This window comes from Emydura macquarii, unplaced genomic scaffold (genome assembly GCF_026122565.2).
Source record: "Emydura macquarii macquarii isolate MOO-44397 ecotype Brisbane River unplaced genomic scaffold, CSIRO-AGI_Emac_v2 contig_1119, whole genome shotgun sequence".
Taxonomy (NCBI): domain Eukaryota; kingdom Metazoa; phylum Chordata; order Testudines; family Chelidae; genus Emydura; species Emydura macquarii.
In genome coordinates, this window is record NW_027131256.1 from 5,087,762 (window position 1) to 5,102,641 (window position 14,880).

At 44.3% G+C, this 14,880-nt stretch overlaps 1 protein-coding gene across 2 annotated transcripts in view; it reads left to right on the forward strand.

Annotated features, from left to right (window-relative positions):
- The window catches only part of ARHGAP31 (Rho GTPase activating protein 31), a 67,683-nt gene that overhangs the window by 36,840 nt on the left and 15,963 nt on the right, over positions 1 to 14,880 (forward strand). For both annotated transcript variants that reach the window (XM_067546046.1, XM_067546048.1), the window contains exons 2-4: positions 9,887 to 9,989; positions 10,566 to 10,710; positions 14,688 to 14,770. In XM_067546046.1, the coding sequence (XP_067402147.1) occupies positions 9,887 to 9,989; positions 10,566 to 10,710; positions 14,688 to 14,770 (331 nt within the window). The remainder of the gene's footprint in view (positions 1 to 9,886; positions 9,990 to 10,565; positions 10,711 to 14,687; positions 14,771 to 14,880) is intronic.

Genomic DNA, 14,880 nt, shown 5'->3' on the forward strand with positions numbered 1-14,880 from the left:
GCTATTCTTTTTTTGTGGTTGTGAAGGCAGATTAATATATTACTGTTTATGTGGTAAAATGTGTACCCTACCTGTGTAATGTATAAAATAATATCTCTTCTAATATAAGGACAAAGAGATGTGAAATGAAATAGAAAAACAAGCAAAAACTGACAAAGGGAATAATTAATTTACACGTTGTATAGATAACCTGCAGAACTCACTGCCACAAGATATCACGGAAGCCAAGAGTTTAGTAGGATTCAAAGAAGGATTAGACATGGATAATCTGAGCATCCACAGCCACATTAGCTAGGATTATACAATTCAGAAGGGATATAGTGCCTTTTTAAATTAAAAAAAAAAAAAAGGTCAAATTAAAATACAACATTTTGATTGACCCAAATTGATTTTCCTCCCCCAGATTTTGTTGACAAAAGTTGAAATCTCATTTTTTTGTGCTGATTTGGAATGGGAATATTGTTCTCTATCTAGAAATGTTCATGGATGGAAAATCATTCCCACCAGGTTCCTGAAATAGCCGGGAGGGAAAACTGCAAGAATGCATGGCCTTCATCAGAGGGATATTGATCAGAATAGAAGGGAGATAGATATATGATTGCTGTATGAGGAGTGTGACTTGGACAGGAATGTGACATGACACACGTTCATGGAATGAAGCTATGATAAAGGTACATCGTGCCATATCATAGGGCCCCACCGTCGGCATTCAGTGAGAGTGGTGTTAATCACTGCAACTGGTCTTTAGTTTTATTTTTGTCTAAGCGGAAGAGAAGCATCATTTTCTCTCTGTGTTATGTTTATAACTCAATTTCCCTTCTGACTGATGCCTGGTTCCACACTTTCCTCTTCTTCTCCATCTGGTTTCTATTGTAGTTTCAAATGAAGATAGTTGGGCTGTCTGGCAGAACAAGCGGGGGTTTGTATGACACCAGCTGCCTCTTCCAACCCTCCAGCATGCTTTTAATTATAGAAACTCATGAGGATTGGGACATCCACCCCCATCTCTCTCTTTCTCTCTCTCATGCACGCACGCGCGTGTGCATGCACGCGCACACACGTACATTGGTGTTAAATTCAGATGCAAATCTGAACTGCCTCAGAACCCCCGAATGTTCCGATCCAAGATTTCTGCGTGGCTCATTACAGACCTAGAATCCTGTTGTAAAGTTCACATGTGGACCTGAACTTGCCCCAAGCTCAGGGATGATTAGACCCATTGTTTTGCTTTTGACTCATCTCTGAAATAGAAAAAAACAGTCAAACTAGAATGAAATTATCTCAGAGTGGCACGGAATAGGGGTCATCTGCCCACTACCATTCTCCCCGTCCCTCCTTCTAATGCCTTAATAAATCAGCTCTTGAAGAGATCAGAGCTGCTGAGGGATTTCAGTGCAGCAGGTTCTGCGGAAACAGAACATTTATTGTGCTCCAGTTTCATACAAGTGCTGCATTTAGAGGCTCGCTTTGCAGGAAATTGATGCAGTCCTTTCACCTCCAGAGAGCTGAGGTCAAGTCTGTAATTTCTGGTCACAAGTGAAATGAGTCCCCTGTTGAATTTTTTTGACATCACAAAAACCACCACACAACTTGGCACAACTGGGTGTTTCTATTCAGAAGAGTCTAAGGACTGGAATAGAAGGAAATCATGGTGCATGATGATTGAGGGGCACTGGCAGAGCTGTGTGTGGAGCCCAGCGCTGGAATAGCTGGGGCTCTGTTTGTGTATTGCCTATTTATGCTATGTTAGGCTGTCTCCATAGTTGTCAGCCCCTCATTTTCATAACTGCTAAATTCAGACAAATGTTTAAACTCAGTAAAAGTATAGAGACGGTTTACTGCTGACCTGTATTCCCTCAGGTCCTTTCTGTTGCTTGCCTGTGAATTGGGCTAGCCTCCCTCAGTTGATGTGTCAGAGGTTCACTCATCTGCCTGAGGCTTCTTGCCCTGATTTACTCCCAGGCTCAGCAGATGAAGAGAGCTTTTTATAACAAGTTTTGTTTTTCATGAGGTCAGATTAGTCACCTGTAAATGACTCTGGAATTTTATTTTTTTTCTTATATATGTTTGTTCTTGACACTGTCTAACTACGGTGTTTTAAAGCACAGACCTTATTACTGAGTCATCTAGATGCAAGTAACTGGGTTTTGTGTGTGTGTGTGTGTGTGTGTGTGTGTGTGTTTAACATTCTTTACGGTGTACTCAAATAAAATGTGTCTCATTGATTAGTCTTTTTCCTCGTGCCAAACACTAGTTCTGAATTTTGTGGATTTCCAAAAAGCATTTGACAGAGTCGACTGAGTCACTGTGGCAGACAGTATGAATCTATGGAGTCCCCAAGAAAATCCTTCAGATTATTAAAAATGTGTATAAAAACTCTAAATGTGCAGCAAAGATAAACCAGGCGCTCACGGACTAGTTTAGTGCCAACACTGGTGTCAATCATTATGGACTTTGTTATGCGACAGGCTGTCAGTATGGAAACTGGCATTGCATGGATAGATTGCGAGCTTGGAGACTATGACTTTGCAGATTGCATCTGTCCTATAAATAATTCAGTGGAAGATGTGCAGTGAAAGACAGATGGCCTTGCAAATCCTGCCAAGCAAATAGGCCTTATCAATAAATCAAAGATGGAAATCAGGAAACTGAATTTACCTACTGATGATTTTATCTACTGGGAAGGTGAAGCCTTGAAAATCCTCACTGAATGTACTTATCTGGGTAGCATCATTCATAATACTGATGATTGCATGTTATGAAGTCCAGAACAGGTAAAGCAGGCGCTGTATTTTAAAAACTTAACCACGTGGAACTCCAGTGCTGTATTTAAAAAATGTAACCGTATGGAATTCTAATGTGATTAGCAAAACCACCAAACTCAAGATCTTTAGAATCAATGTCGTAAGTGTCCTTCTGCATGGAGCAGAGTCCTTGAAAAATGCATCCATCCATCCAATGCCAACTAAACTTCTGTCAATGCAGGTATCCGCATAGAATTCTCAAAGTAAAATGGACTGATAGAATAAGTAATGAAGGGGTCCTAGAATGGGCACAACTACCTACAACAATACAAGCAGTATGAAAGAAGAGATGGACATGTTTGGGACATCTTTTAAGAATGTCCGATAAGCGGCTGCCTAAACAAGCATTTCTTTGGCAACCCCATTGTAAGAGATGGAGAGGCTGGGTCTCTGTAGCACAATGTGGAGGAAGTGGCATTAAAACATCTGAATATAAAAGACCTGGAAAAATGAGCCCAGAGTAGGTGCTGTTTGACTTCTTCATTATGCACCTGCTGGTGTGGGAAAGAGGAAAAAGATGAAACAGTGATTCAACTCACCCTCCCACCAAAATAAACTTGAAATAAACATGGATCTGTCTACCTTTGTTAGTATTATTTATATTTTATATCAGAAATGCTCCTAGAGGTCTCAACCAAGATTGAGGCCTCATTGCATTAGGCACTGTTGACACTCAGTTCCTGCCACAAAGAGCTTACAATCTAAACAGACACAGGGTGTGGAGAGGGGAGAGTTCTGTTTAGTTTGTCTTTCCAGCTGATCATTCATATCATGCTCCTCATCACAGTATCCGAGCGCTTAAGCAACTTACAGATAAGCAGCTATCGGTTGTACTCAGGGATGGAAATGTTTCTATCTCCTGTTCCTGGGCATGTCCTAAAGGAACATTTGGCTTTTCGGGGTAGGGGTGGGAGAAGTTTTCTTCTTTCCTCTCTCCCTATCCATCTCCTTCCACAATTTATTAGTGTAGTTGCCGTTGCAGGAGGAGGGTGCTGTTACTATGAAAGAATGAGTCTCACATTTCGTCTTGAAGGCAGTGAGATCATGGAAGAACCATAGATTCATAGTTTTGAAGGCCAGCAGGGACCCCTCTGACCATCTAGTGTGACTTCCTGCATGGCACAGGTCACAGAACTTCTGTGAAATAATTCCTGTTGGAACTAGTCCTTCAGGGTGAAGTTCCGTAGCCAAGGGGCTGCTGCTGAGAAAGCTCGATCTCTTGCTGCCATACATCCTACCGATTTCGTAGACAGTTTCATGGTTTCGAATGAACACAGCTGTTATGGCAGGTGGAGGTCACAGAGACAGAGGTCACATTCCTGGGTTATTTCTGACCCCTTCTCTTGAGGGTCTTGAAAATCAGCACAAGGTCTTTGAGTTTGATCTAGTATTAGGTAGTGAGCTGGTATAGTGAGCTCTGTGCGCTAAAAACACAGGACAAATTTTCCTCTCCGTTACCCTGGGGCAACTCCCTTGAAATCCCAGAGAGGAGAATTACTCTGTTTGGATCATGTGACTTTCCGAGTAATTTCTGGCAGATGTGTGAAATTTACGAGCTGCTGTGGCTCTGTGGGTTTGTGTGGAAGCAAGCAGAGAGCAGTGGGGATGTGCAAAGGGGGTCTTCCTAAGCTAAGGCAAGGGAGACTAAAGGTCAAGAATTCCCAAAATGACTGAGTCATCATTAGAGGTCATCGATGCAATCATCCAGGGTGAAACGACGCCTAGAAATAATTCTATAGGGAGGACTTCCCAGCTGAGTAGAATAGAGACAATTCTGACATGGCCTAAACCTGTTGACTATCAGGGCATGCTGCAAATCTGTTCTGTACCCCGTCTTTTGACAAGGGAGTACTTAGGGAGACCGGTAAATAGGCTAAGGAAGGATGGGATTTGTGAAATGTGGCAGTAGGAGGGGCAACGAGTGGTCACACTGTCTTATTGGTTTAATGTGCACGACTTGGTTGTGTGCTACTGGAAGGCTGGGTGCCATTTTTACACAGCCACATGAACTCGTATGAAAGGAGATGCCCTTGAGCACCCAGTACATATATTTCCTGGGATATTTCTATTCCAGCATGTTCGCAATCTTTCAGAACACTCAACATTTGGGCTGAAAGTAAACTTAGACCATCCTTGACAGGTGTTTGTCCGATCTGTTTTTAAAAACCTCCAATGGTGGGGATTCCATAGCCTCCCTTGGTAGTCTGTTCCAGTGCTTAACTATCTTTACAGTTTAGAAAGATTTTCCGTACGTGTAACCTAAATCTCCCTTGCTGCAGATAATGCCAATGACTTCTTGCCCTGCTTTGATCACTGTCCTCTGTATAACAGCCCTATATGTACTTGAAGACTGGTATTGGGCCCGCTCTCAGTTTTCTTTTCTCAAGATTAAATATGCCCTGTTTTTTTTTTAAACCTTTCCTCATATATCAGGTTTTCTAAACCTTGTATCATTTCTGTTGCTCTCCTCTGGACTCTCTCCAATTTGTGCACATCTTTCCTAACGTGTGATGCCTAGAACTGGACACGGTCCTCCAGCTGAAGCCTCAGCAATGCCAAGTAGAATGGGGACAATTACCTCCTGGGTCTTACGTACAACATTCCTGTTAATACACCCCAGAATATTAGCTCTTTTAGCAACTGCCTCATATTGTTGACTCATACTCAATTTGTGATCCACCATAACCTCCAAATCCTTTTCAGCAGCACTATTGCCTAACCAGTTAGTTCCCATTTTGTAGCTGTGCATTTGATTTTTTCTTCCTAAGTGTAGTACTTTTTGCTTGTCTTTATTGAATTTGTGCTTCTCTTTATTGAATTATAATTTGGTCCTCCAAAGTGCTTGAAACCCCACCTAGCTTGGTGTCATCTGTGAATTTCATAAGCATACTTTCCAGTCTATTATGCAAGTCATTAATGAAAATATTGAATAGTCCCGGATCCAGGACAAACCCCGGCAGTACCTCAGTAGATATATCCCCCCAGTTTGACAGTGAGCCATTGATATAACTGCTCTTTGAATATAGTCTTTAAAACAGTTTTCTATTCACTTTATAGTAATTTCATCTAGACCACATTTCCCTAGTTTGCTTATGAGAATGTCACGTGGGACTGTGTCAGAAGCCTTACTAAAATCAAGATATTTCACATCTACAGCTTCCCCCCCATCCACTAAGCCAGTAACCCTGTCAAAGAAGGAAATTAAGTTGGGTTGCCATGATCTGTTCTTGAAAAATCCATGTTGGCTATTACTTATAGCATTATTGTCCTCTAGAAGTTTACGAATTTGATTGTTTAATAATTTGTTCCAGTATCTTTCCAGATATTGAAATTAGGTTGACTGGTTTATAATTCCCCAGGTTGTCTTTTTTCCTCTTTTTAAACACAGGTACTATGTTTGCCCTTCTCCAGTCTTGTGGGACCTCACCTGTCCTCCATAAGTTCTCAGAGATAATCACTATTGATTGTGAGATTGTTTCAGCTAACTCCTTAGACACTCTAGGGTGCATTTCATCAGGCCTTGCTGACTTAAATAGATCTACATTATTTAAATATTCTTTAACCTGTTCTTTTCCTATCTTGGTTGCATTCCTTCTTGCTTGTTGTTAATATTAATTACGTTGAGTATCTGGTCACCTTGAACCTTTTTAGTGAAGACTGAAGTAAAATAGGCATTAAACACCTCAGCCTTCTTGATATCGGTTATTAGTTCTTCTTCCCTGCTAAGGAGAGTATCTATACTTTCCTTCATCTTTTTCTTGCTCCTAATTATTTAAAGAACTGCTTCTTTTTGCCTTTGATCTCCCTTGCTATGTATAACTCATTTTGTGCCTTAGCCTTTCTGCTGTTGTCCCTATATGCTTCAGCTATTTTTTGGTTCTCATCCTTAGCAATTTGTCCATGTTTCCATTTCTTGTAGGCTTCCTTTTCGATTTTCAGGTCATTAAAGAGCTCCTGAGGGAGTCGTATTAGCTTCTCACTATTCTTCCTCTCTTTCCTTTGCACTGGGATCGTTTGCTGTTGCACCTTTAAAATTGACCAGTTGAGAAACTGCCAGCTCTCCCTGAATTCCTTTTTCCCTCAGATTTTCTTCGTATGGGTCCCCTACCTACCAGTTCTCTGAGTTTGTTAAGGTGTGCTTTTTGAAGTCCATGGTCCTTATTCTGCTTCCTTTTCTTGGAATCATGACATCTATCATTTCATGCTCACTTTCACCCAAATTGTCTTCCACCTTTGGATTTTCTAGCAATTCCTCCCCGTTGGTCAGAATCAAGCCTAAAATGGCTGTCTCCCTGCTTACGTGCTCCACGTTCTGAAACAAAAAGTTGTCTCCAATACACATCTGGCCCACTGTGTTCTGAATGGGAGCACAATGACAGTGGCTGAAGTTTGGCATGGCATGGGCAGAGACCTCACTAAGGACAGGTGCCTTGGCTTGGCATGCAGGGGCAAGCATGAAAATGTTATAAAAGGTTGAAAAATCACTTCTGAGTGACCTCATGGCATCTGCTAAGACTTTTAGTGGCATGCAAAGATGTCCACTCCCTTTGTGACCTACCCACACATTCTCTCTGCCTGACCCAAGCAGGGTCCCACTGCTGCTACTGCTGTGAGTGGACATGAGGCGTGTAAGTGTCACGCTACATTAAGTAGCAAAATCCTCCAGGGGACAAGAAAAAATGACACTGGTGGATTGGTGTAGGAAATGGATCCAATAGCCCCGTCACATCTCTGTTCAATATACTGCTCTGTGTTAGGGCATCTGTGGAGCTGTGCTCTAGCACATACAAGGTGCAGCCCCCCCCTGGAAAGGCTCCTGCACACCTTCTCCACTGCACCAGTTCTGCTCCATTCGGAGCCTCCTTGGACTGCTGGATCTGGGAACCTAAATGTCAAATCAGAGCTGGTGTGTCCTTATTATAAGGCTCAGCCAGCAGCGTAGCTACGTGGCACTGCAGTCATTTGCTATGCCTGTTTTTTCTGATTAAATGTCTAGCTTAATCTATTAGTGTTTGTCCTGCACAGCATACAGGATGCACAATGCGGCTGAGTTAATGCTGCTGTGAGGAACATGAACGTCTGCATTTCCTGACTGTCTTGTGATTATAATGGTACAGCCTTAGTGCTGCATTAAAGTAGTTATTTGCATTTAATAGGGAAGGACTCTGCCAGCTGAGTGCACTAGGGACTGCAGGGATGGAGCTGAACCAAAAGGATGACTGGCTCCTATACTTGTGTAATGGGAAAAAGCAAAACCCCAGATTCAAACACTCTTGAACTCCAGATCTAGATATCAATTTAGTGGCTTGGGCTCTTTTCTCATGGCCACATCCTTAGCTGGTATCAATTGATGGAGCTCTTCTGAAGCCCATGGAGGGATGTCGATTTGGTGGAACTGGCCTATATTTCCATCTAATCCAATCTCTCTAGGTATTTATAAGATCTAGTCGCTGGGCACTAGGTTCACACGGAAGAGTAGATGCTTCTCTGATTTTCAACCAGACTAATCAGACCAGTGGGCACAACATAGCCAGGCTGGAGATCTCAAGAGCACAGCTCGGCTGGAGGATTCCTGATACATCATGCTCCCACTTAGGATGGAATCACTTTCCCCTCTGGAAAAAGCCTTTTTTTCCATTTCAAGGTCTGGCTAGAGCAGCCTTTGTGACTTCAGGCAGTTGTTGTCACAGCAGATGATGATCACGGCTACTGCAAAGCTGTCATGCAACCTACTGTCTAGCTCTGGAAATCAATTTGTGGCCACTTCAAGCATTTTATTTTGCTATTCTTTCTCTCTCCCTTTATGATACCTTTCCCGGTCACTGCAGAGAGGCTCTGCCACTGCTTAATGGGTTGCGATCTTTCTAACTGCTGGTAAATGGACCTCCAAGACCCTGCCCACTGCTCCACCTCTTCCCCCCACCCCGCTCCAGGGCCCTGCCCCTGCTTCATCTCTTCCTCCGAGGCCCTGCTCCCTGCCCCGCCTCTTCCCCCAAGTCCCTGCCCCTGCTCCACCGCTCTCCCCCATCATTCACTTCTCTCCTCCCCACCCCCTGTGGCTTGCTGGATCTAGGGGTGCCCCCTCTGAAGTACAAAAACCCAGCACAAAAGTACAAAAATCCCAGGCTGATCCTGAACTATAAAATGTCCAGCTGGCGGTGCACACTGAGCACCCGTACAGATTTCCTGAACAGCTACCCCTACAAAGGGCCAATCCTGGGAAAACCTGGCCAGGTGGCAACTCTACCCTCCTCCCTTAAATGCTATTCTTCTGAAAGTAAGAAGGGCGGGAGACTATGGAGCACGATCAGTCAAGGAGAAAAGACGTGCTGTTTTACAAAACAATATCACATGGGCCAGTAACATCTGCCCACACATTCTAGGGGTAATAAGCACGATTTGCACACACGGGGATTTTCATTTATAGACACTCATTTGAACTGCTCCATTTACACACACACAGACACACACGAAGATTTGCTTCATTAGCACACCCGTTCTGGGGAGCAGGGGAAGGAAGCTCCCCCTTTTGCACGTACAGCTGGGATGAAAGGAGAGACTCCCCCCTACATTTATACGGATGCCCAGATTGGGGAAGAGACTCTCCTTATTTGCACTTGTACCTAAAAGAGAAGAAGGTCTCGCCCCCTTGCGCACACACAAAGAGAGTGCAGAAGGAAGAGAAACAGGTGCTCCCCCATTTGTTGCACAGCCGCCAGTTCTCACATCCCACCAAACTCCAAGCTGAGATTCTTTCCCCAGTTGGGCAGTCGGGAGCGGGCAGGGCGAAGAGGGTAGTGGGCTGTGATGGGCTGGTCCCTGACCCACTCCTCACAAGGGTGGCAAGTGTTTGCTGATTAAGCGTCTCTCAGCGGGTTAAATTTAAATCGGCAGCGAGCAGCTATTGCCACCTTCAAAAAAACTGGACATCAGGGCTTGTCCATACGAGCCGAAACCCGGACTGTCCAGGTGAAAACCGGATGGGTGGCAACCCTAATGGGACTGTTTCCTCGGGGGTCCCTCATGAAAAATCTTCCCTCTGCCTAATAAACTGCTGACCTCGTCTTCCTTTCCTTTATTAGTCCCTTACGTGCTGAGGTCCTGCGCTGAGTTCATTGAGACTCATGGCATTGTGGATGGAATCTACCGGCTTTCTGGAGTGACGTCCAACATACAGAAGCTGAGGTAAGGGCAGGCCTCTGACGGCAAAGGGGATTCAGGGGCATTGCTTGGTACCATTGTATGGGACTAATCCAGGCATAGATGTGTTGAATCTGGTCCCTCAGTGGCGTAGAGAGGGCAGCAGGGCCCAGTCCTGGTATGGAGGAAACCAGGTTTAGAGACACACATAGTTCCTAAGTCCGGTAAAGACCAAACACACCACTTTATGGAGACTAACTTGTGTCCCCCAAAAAGCATCCCCCACGATGTGTACAGTGGGGTTGCTGAGAGCATTGAACCCAACTGTAAACCCTGTGTAGAATGGAAACCGCTTCAAGCCAGGGGGCGGCAGCAGCCCCAGCACCCCTCGTTCCAGCACCTATGATCAGTGGAGCTGTGTGAGGGTAACCGGAGACCAATGATCCTGGAGCCTGAGCTCCGGAGAGGATCTGGCCAGGTGGCAGGTAAAAGAGGCAGCTCTCTGCTCTCCAGCCTAGAACGTATTTCTCTGTCCCCTCTACCTGTGACAGACAACCAGGCATGGCCTGTTTCCGGCTCCTGTTCTTCCAGGCTGTCATGTCTCTGTCTGTGTTGTTTCAGGCAGGAGTTTGGCTCTGATCAATGCCCAGACCTGACAAGAGAAGTTTACCTCCAGGACATTCACTGCGTGGGGTCACTCTGCAAGCTGTACTTCAGGGAGCTGCCTAACCCCCTCCTCACTTATGAGCTCTACAAGAAATTCACGGTGAGCCTTTCCTTCTCCTTCACAGCCAGGCCATGCAGATGGGTTTTGGCGCAGGGAGTTGGCCGTGTTTTAGTTTCACTCTGGCGACCCTGCGTCAGGCGTGTGTGTGCGTATGGAGGGGGGGGATCATCCCTCAATGTTTCCCATTCACTCGCACTCTCTTTTCATTCTGCCTGCTGCTGTCTCGCTTTTTCTCACTTGCTCTGTTTCCTTCTATCCCTTCCTTGGTTTCTCATTCATTGTTTCACTCTCTTTGCTGTTCCCTTCCCCCTCTCTTTGCGTTGCACTGTCTCCTTCTCTTCCATATCGCCCTCTCTCATTCTGTTTTTCCCCTGCCTTCTTTCTCTTCTTCACTTTTCTTTCCTTTTTCTCTTTGTCTCATTGCCCCTTTCCTCCCTCCCGCCTTAATTCTGTGTCTTTCCTCCCATTGCTGTCCTTTGCGTGCAATTTTTATAACAACGTGTGAATAACTATTATAATCACAGGGCCTGATCCTCTGATGCACTGTGCGGTCATTTACACCTATTCACAGTGGGTGTAAACCACTACATTTTGCGGATGTGATAGTGTTTTTCACTCCGTTTGCACTGATGTAAATGATGACACTAGGTAGAGGGCCATGGGAAATCAGGCCCACAATGATCATGTCGTGAACGCAAAGAGCAGGCGAAGTGGCAACTGTTCAAGCACAGATCTGTAATCTCATTCAAAGTGATTGTAATTCTAAGTGTAATGACTCCATTCTGCAAAGCGAATATAGATTGTGTGGCTACAAGCAGGCGCCTGAGAGCAGACTGCTGGGGGCAGAAAAATAGGCCATGACCCCTGCTGCTGAGCCTTCCTAAGTCTGTGTAGGGGATCACAGCTGGATTTCTAAAAAGGCTGGACAATTTGATGACCGATAATATTTTATTATTGGCAGTGCAGATAGCGACACCCATAGTTAAGGTTGCCTGACACTGTCCACTATAAAACCCTGTATTCATTTGCTTATAACTTTGCCAAACTTTAACCATTTGGGCTGAAATTTTCCACGCTGGCTGTCTGACTTAGGTTGAACATTTTTGAAAAGTTTCAGATAAAACGGTTCAGCCATTTCTCAGAACGATATTAGGAAACAATATGTTGTGTTGCCCATGTTCAAAAATTCTTACAATTGTTTCGTTGGGAAACTCTGGTGCCTCCTCCCCCAGGCCCTCAAACTTTGGAGGAGGGACTAGAAATTTGGCAGGGGGATCACCCTGGTGTCAGGAGTGTCTGATACTATGGCGATGAGCGTGGTATATGAATTTATATAGAACAGCCTTTTGTTTTCCCCCTGAAAATACGTGCAACTTGGCCAAGTCTTTGAACAATCTCAGTTTGCACTTGCTCACTAGAGACTCGTCAAAGTTTGGCAGCTAAATTCTACAGAGATACCATCTGTACTGAGCATGCTCCAACTAAGGGCTACAGGGGCTGAAGAGGACTTTCCCTGCAATTACTGCTCTTGGCTGCCCTGGGACAACTGTGGTGCCAGAGACAGGAACTGAGAGCAGGGAGATGGTCTCTCTTGTGGTTTCACTACTGGCCCAGGCAGGAGGACAAGGAGGAGGAAAAGGCTGATGGGAATGTAGAAGAGCGAGGAGCAGGGAGTAGTGAGAGAGGAGACTGGGATAACGAGTGGAGAACACAGGGGACTGGGATGATTGAGATTTGGCAAAGTTAAAAGTTACTGAAAACAGGTTCTTCTTACAGCTGTGTGAAGTTGTTCAGCCACAACGTTTTTGGCAAAAAATGTAGGATTGGGTGACACCAAAGCCTTTTGTGAATTTGTGTTGGTTTTGCCAAATAGTTTGTGTAAAATAATTTTTTTTAAATTCCCAAAAAGTGAAAATGTTTCATTTTTTTAAATGTAATGTTTCATTTTTTCAGCTCTAAATGACTTTTTGTTTGGACGTTTTCTTCACGTTTATTAAAAAAATATAATAAAATCTGGAAAAACACTCTAAATCAAAACTAAACATTTTGTTTTGGGTCAAATGAAATATTTTGTTTGACCCCAAACAATTTTCCCCCCCAACATTTTGATTTGCTGGACATTTTGCAAAACGTTGGCTTCAGGTTGACCCATACCAATTGGAAAAAAAAAAAAAAAAAGTCAGAATTGCAAGCACACGGAAAAATCCATGATTTGTACAGCTCTAGTTCTTATAATGGGAACTGTTGAGCAGCCTGAACTATCAGCATTGCTGCTTAACCCATTTGGCTAGAAATACTAACAGAAGTCAGAAAAAACAATCCCCCAAAGTCTAGTGAAAACCTCCAGCTGGGGAGTCTGGTTGAACAGAAGATGAGTGCCGCTGAGCCTACACAAGAGGGTGCGGGGGGGGAGTCAGGGATGTGTGCTAATCCCTTCCTGTCTGCCTCACTCACCACTGTGTCTGAGGAGGGACAGGCACAGTTTTGAGTCACCACAGTGGTTCAGACATTAGTGTCTTAGGATAGGCAAATTCTTAATGACTAGCGAGGGATTAGCTTTTCGGCTTCAGCTGTCTCAAGTTTGTATACCTGATGACCCAGCCATGGCATTGCTGGATATTTATCTTTGCAGTGTGATACTCCCACCTGCTCTGGGCCTTGTAATCCAGTGATGGACGATTATTCTGATCGAGTTGGTGACTCTGGCAGACTCGTTCTAACCCTGGTCTAAAGGGACTGATTGCTCCATCAAACCAGATCAACAACAGTTTTACTCCACTTGTTAGCCAGAGGCTGGGATGAACAAGGTACCAGCTGAGCACACCCAGTGCAGTCAGTGGAGCAGAAGGGCAAAAGATCATAGATGTCCTTTATTGTGCATCTGAAACTCCCTATCTCACTCCAATTTTTCTCTTCCCATTCACAAGGTGAAGGCAATTCATGCTATATTTAAAAACAATACATCAAATACAAGCAGTTGGCTTTTCCTGGGATTCTATATCCCTTCTTGATGTTCTGAGTCTATAATCCCACAGTTTGAAGATGGTCTCTGGTTTTGTAAACCATACAAGGTTTCTAGCTCCGTTGACTCAGAGGTATGGCTGTTGGGTCTGAGTCGGTCATGACCTCACATTAATCAGCATTTGCTTGCTGTCTGTTTCAGCTTCCTTTTCTAGAATCTAGAAATGAAATGTGTGAGCCAAAATCTGCACTGATTTACAGCCATGCAACCCAGCTGATGCCTAATGTTTCAGATTTTCACCTATATGTTTGGATGCTTCTCTTGATTCATCTTTGGTTAGACTCAATAGCTGGGAAATCTCACACAAAAAGCGTAGGATTTATTGTGCTTCTTGTCTCTAGAATGGTGGAGACAGGCTTTTTTATATTTCAGGACTTCCACTGGTGGATTGAAACAAAAAATAATCAGCAGAAATGGGTCTGAGTTACAAGATTTAGATCTGGTGCAAAACTTCCCCCAATTCAGAAGTTTTCAGCTCAGCCCGTAGCAGAGACGGGTTCAGGCACAAAGTTCAGATGTGGATTTCCCCAGGTCAGAGTTGTCAGAAGTGTCTTTTTATTTGGGACTCTCTCTGAAGCGGAGGCTTATAGAGATGAAAAAATAACAACAGGGGGAAAATTAACCCAATTTTCAAAAATGAGTGGGGGGCAGGGAAAGAATCAAAAAGAAGAAAAAGGAAACACATGTCCCAGCTAAAGATCTCAAAGTGTTTAATGAATTAAGAACCAGACTTTCAGCCCTTCAGCTCAACAAGACTAGGCCTCTACGCCCCACAGCAAGGTGGGTAAGTATGGTTATCCTTACAGGGAGGTGAAGTGACTTGCCCAAGGTCCCACAGAAAGTCAGTGGCAGGACTTCCTACTCATAGCTCGGTAATGTAATGAGACAATGCTCCCTCTGACACCTGCCAGCCCTCTGTACGTGTCTTTGTCTGGCACTCTCCCACTCCCTCTAAATCCATCACCTCGATGGAATATTTCCTGTCTTTCCACAGGAGGCAGTATCTCACTGCCCGGAGGAAGAGCAATTGGCCCGAATTCAAAATGTCATCCAGGAGCTTCCGCCATCTCATTACAGGTAAGAACTCAGCCATTGAGGCTGTGGGGATCTGTGTGGTGGCTCTTAGCCGTGGGAAATATTCCCTGAAACAGCTTCAGGGAGGAGTTGCGAGGTAGGTTCATTCGTTG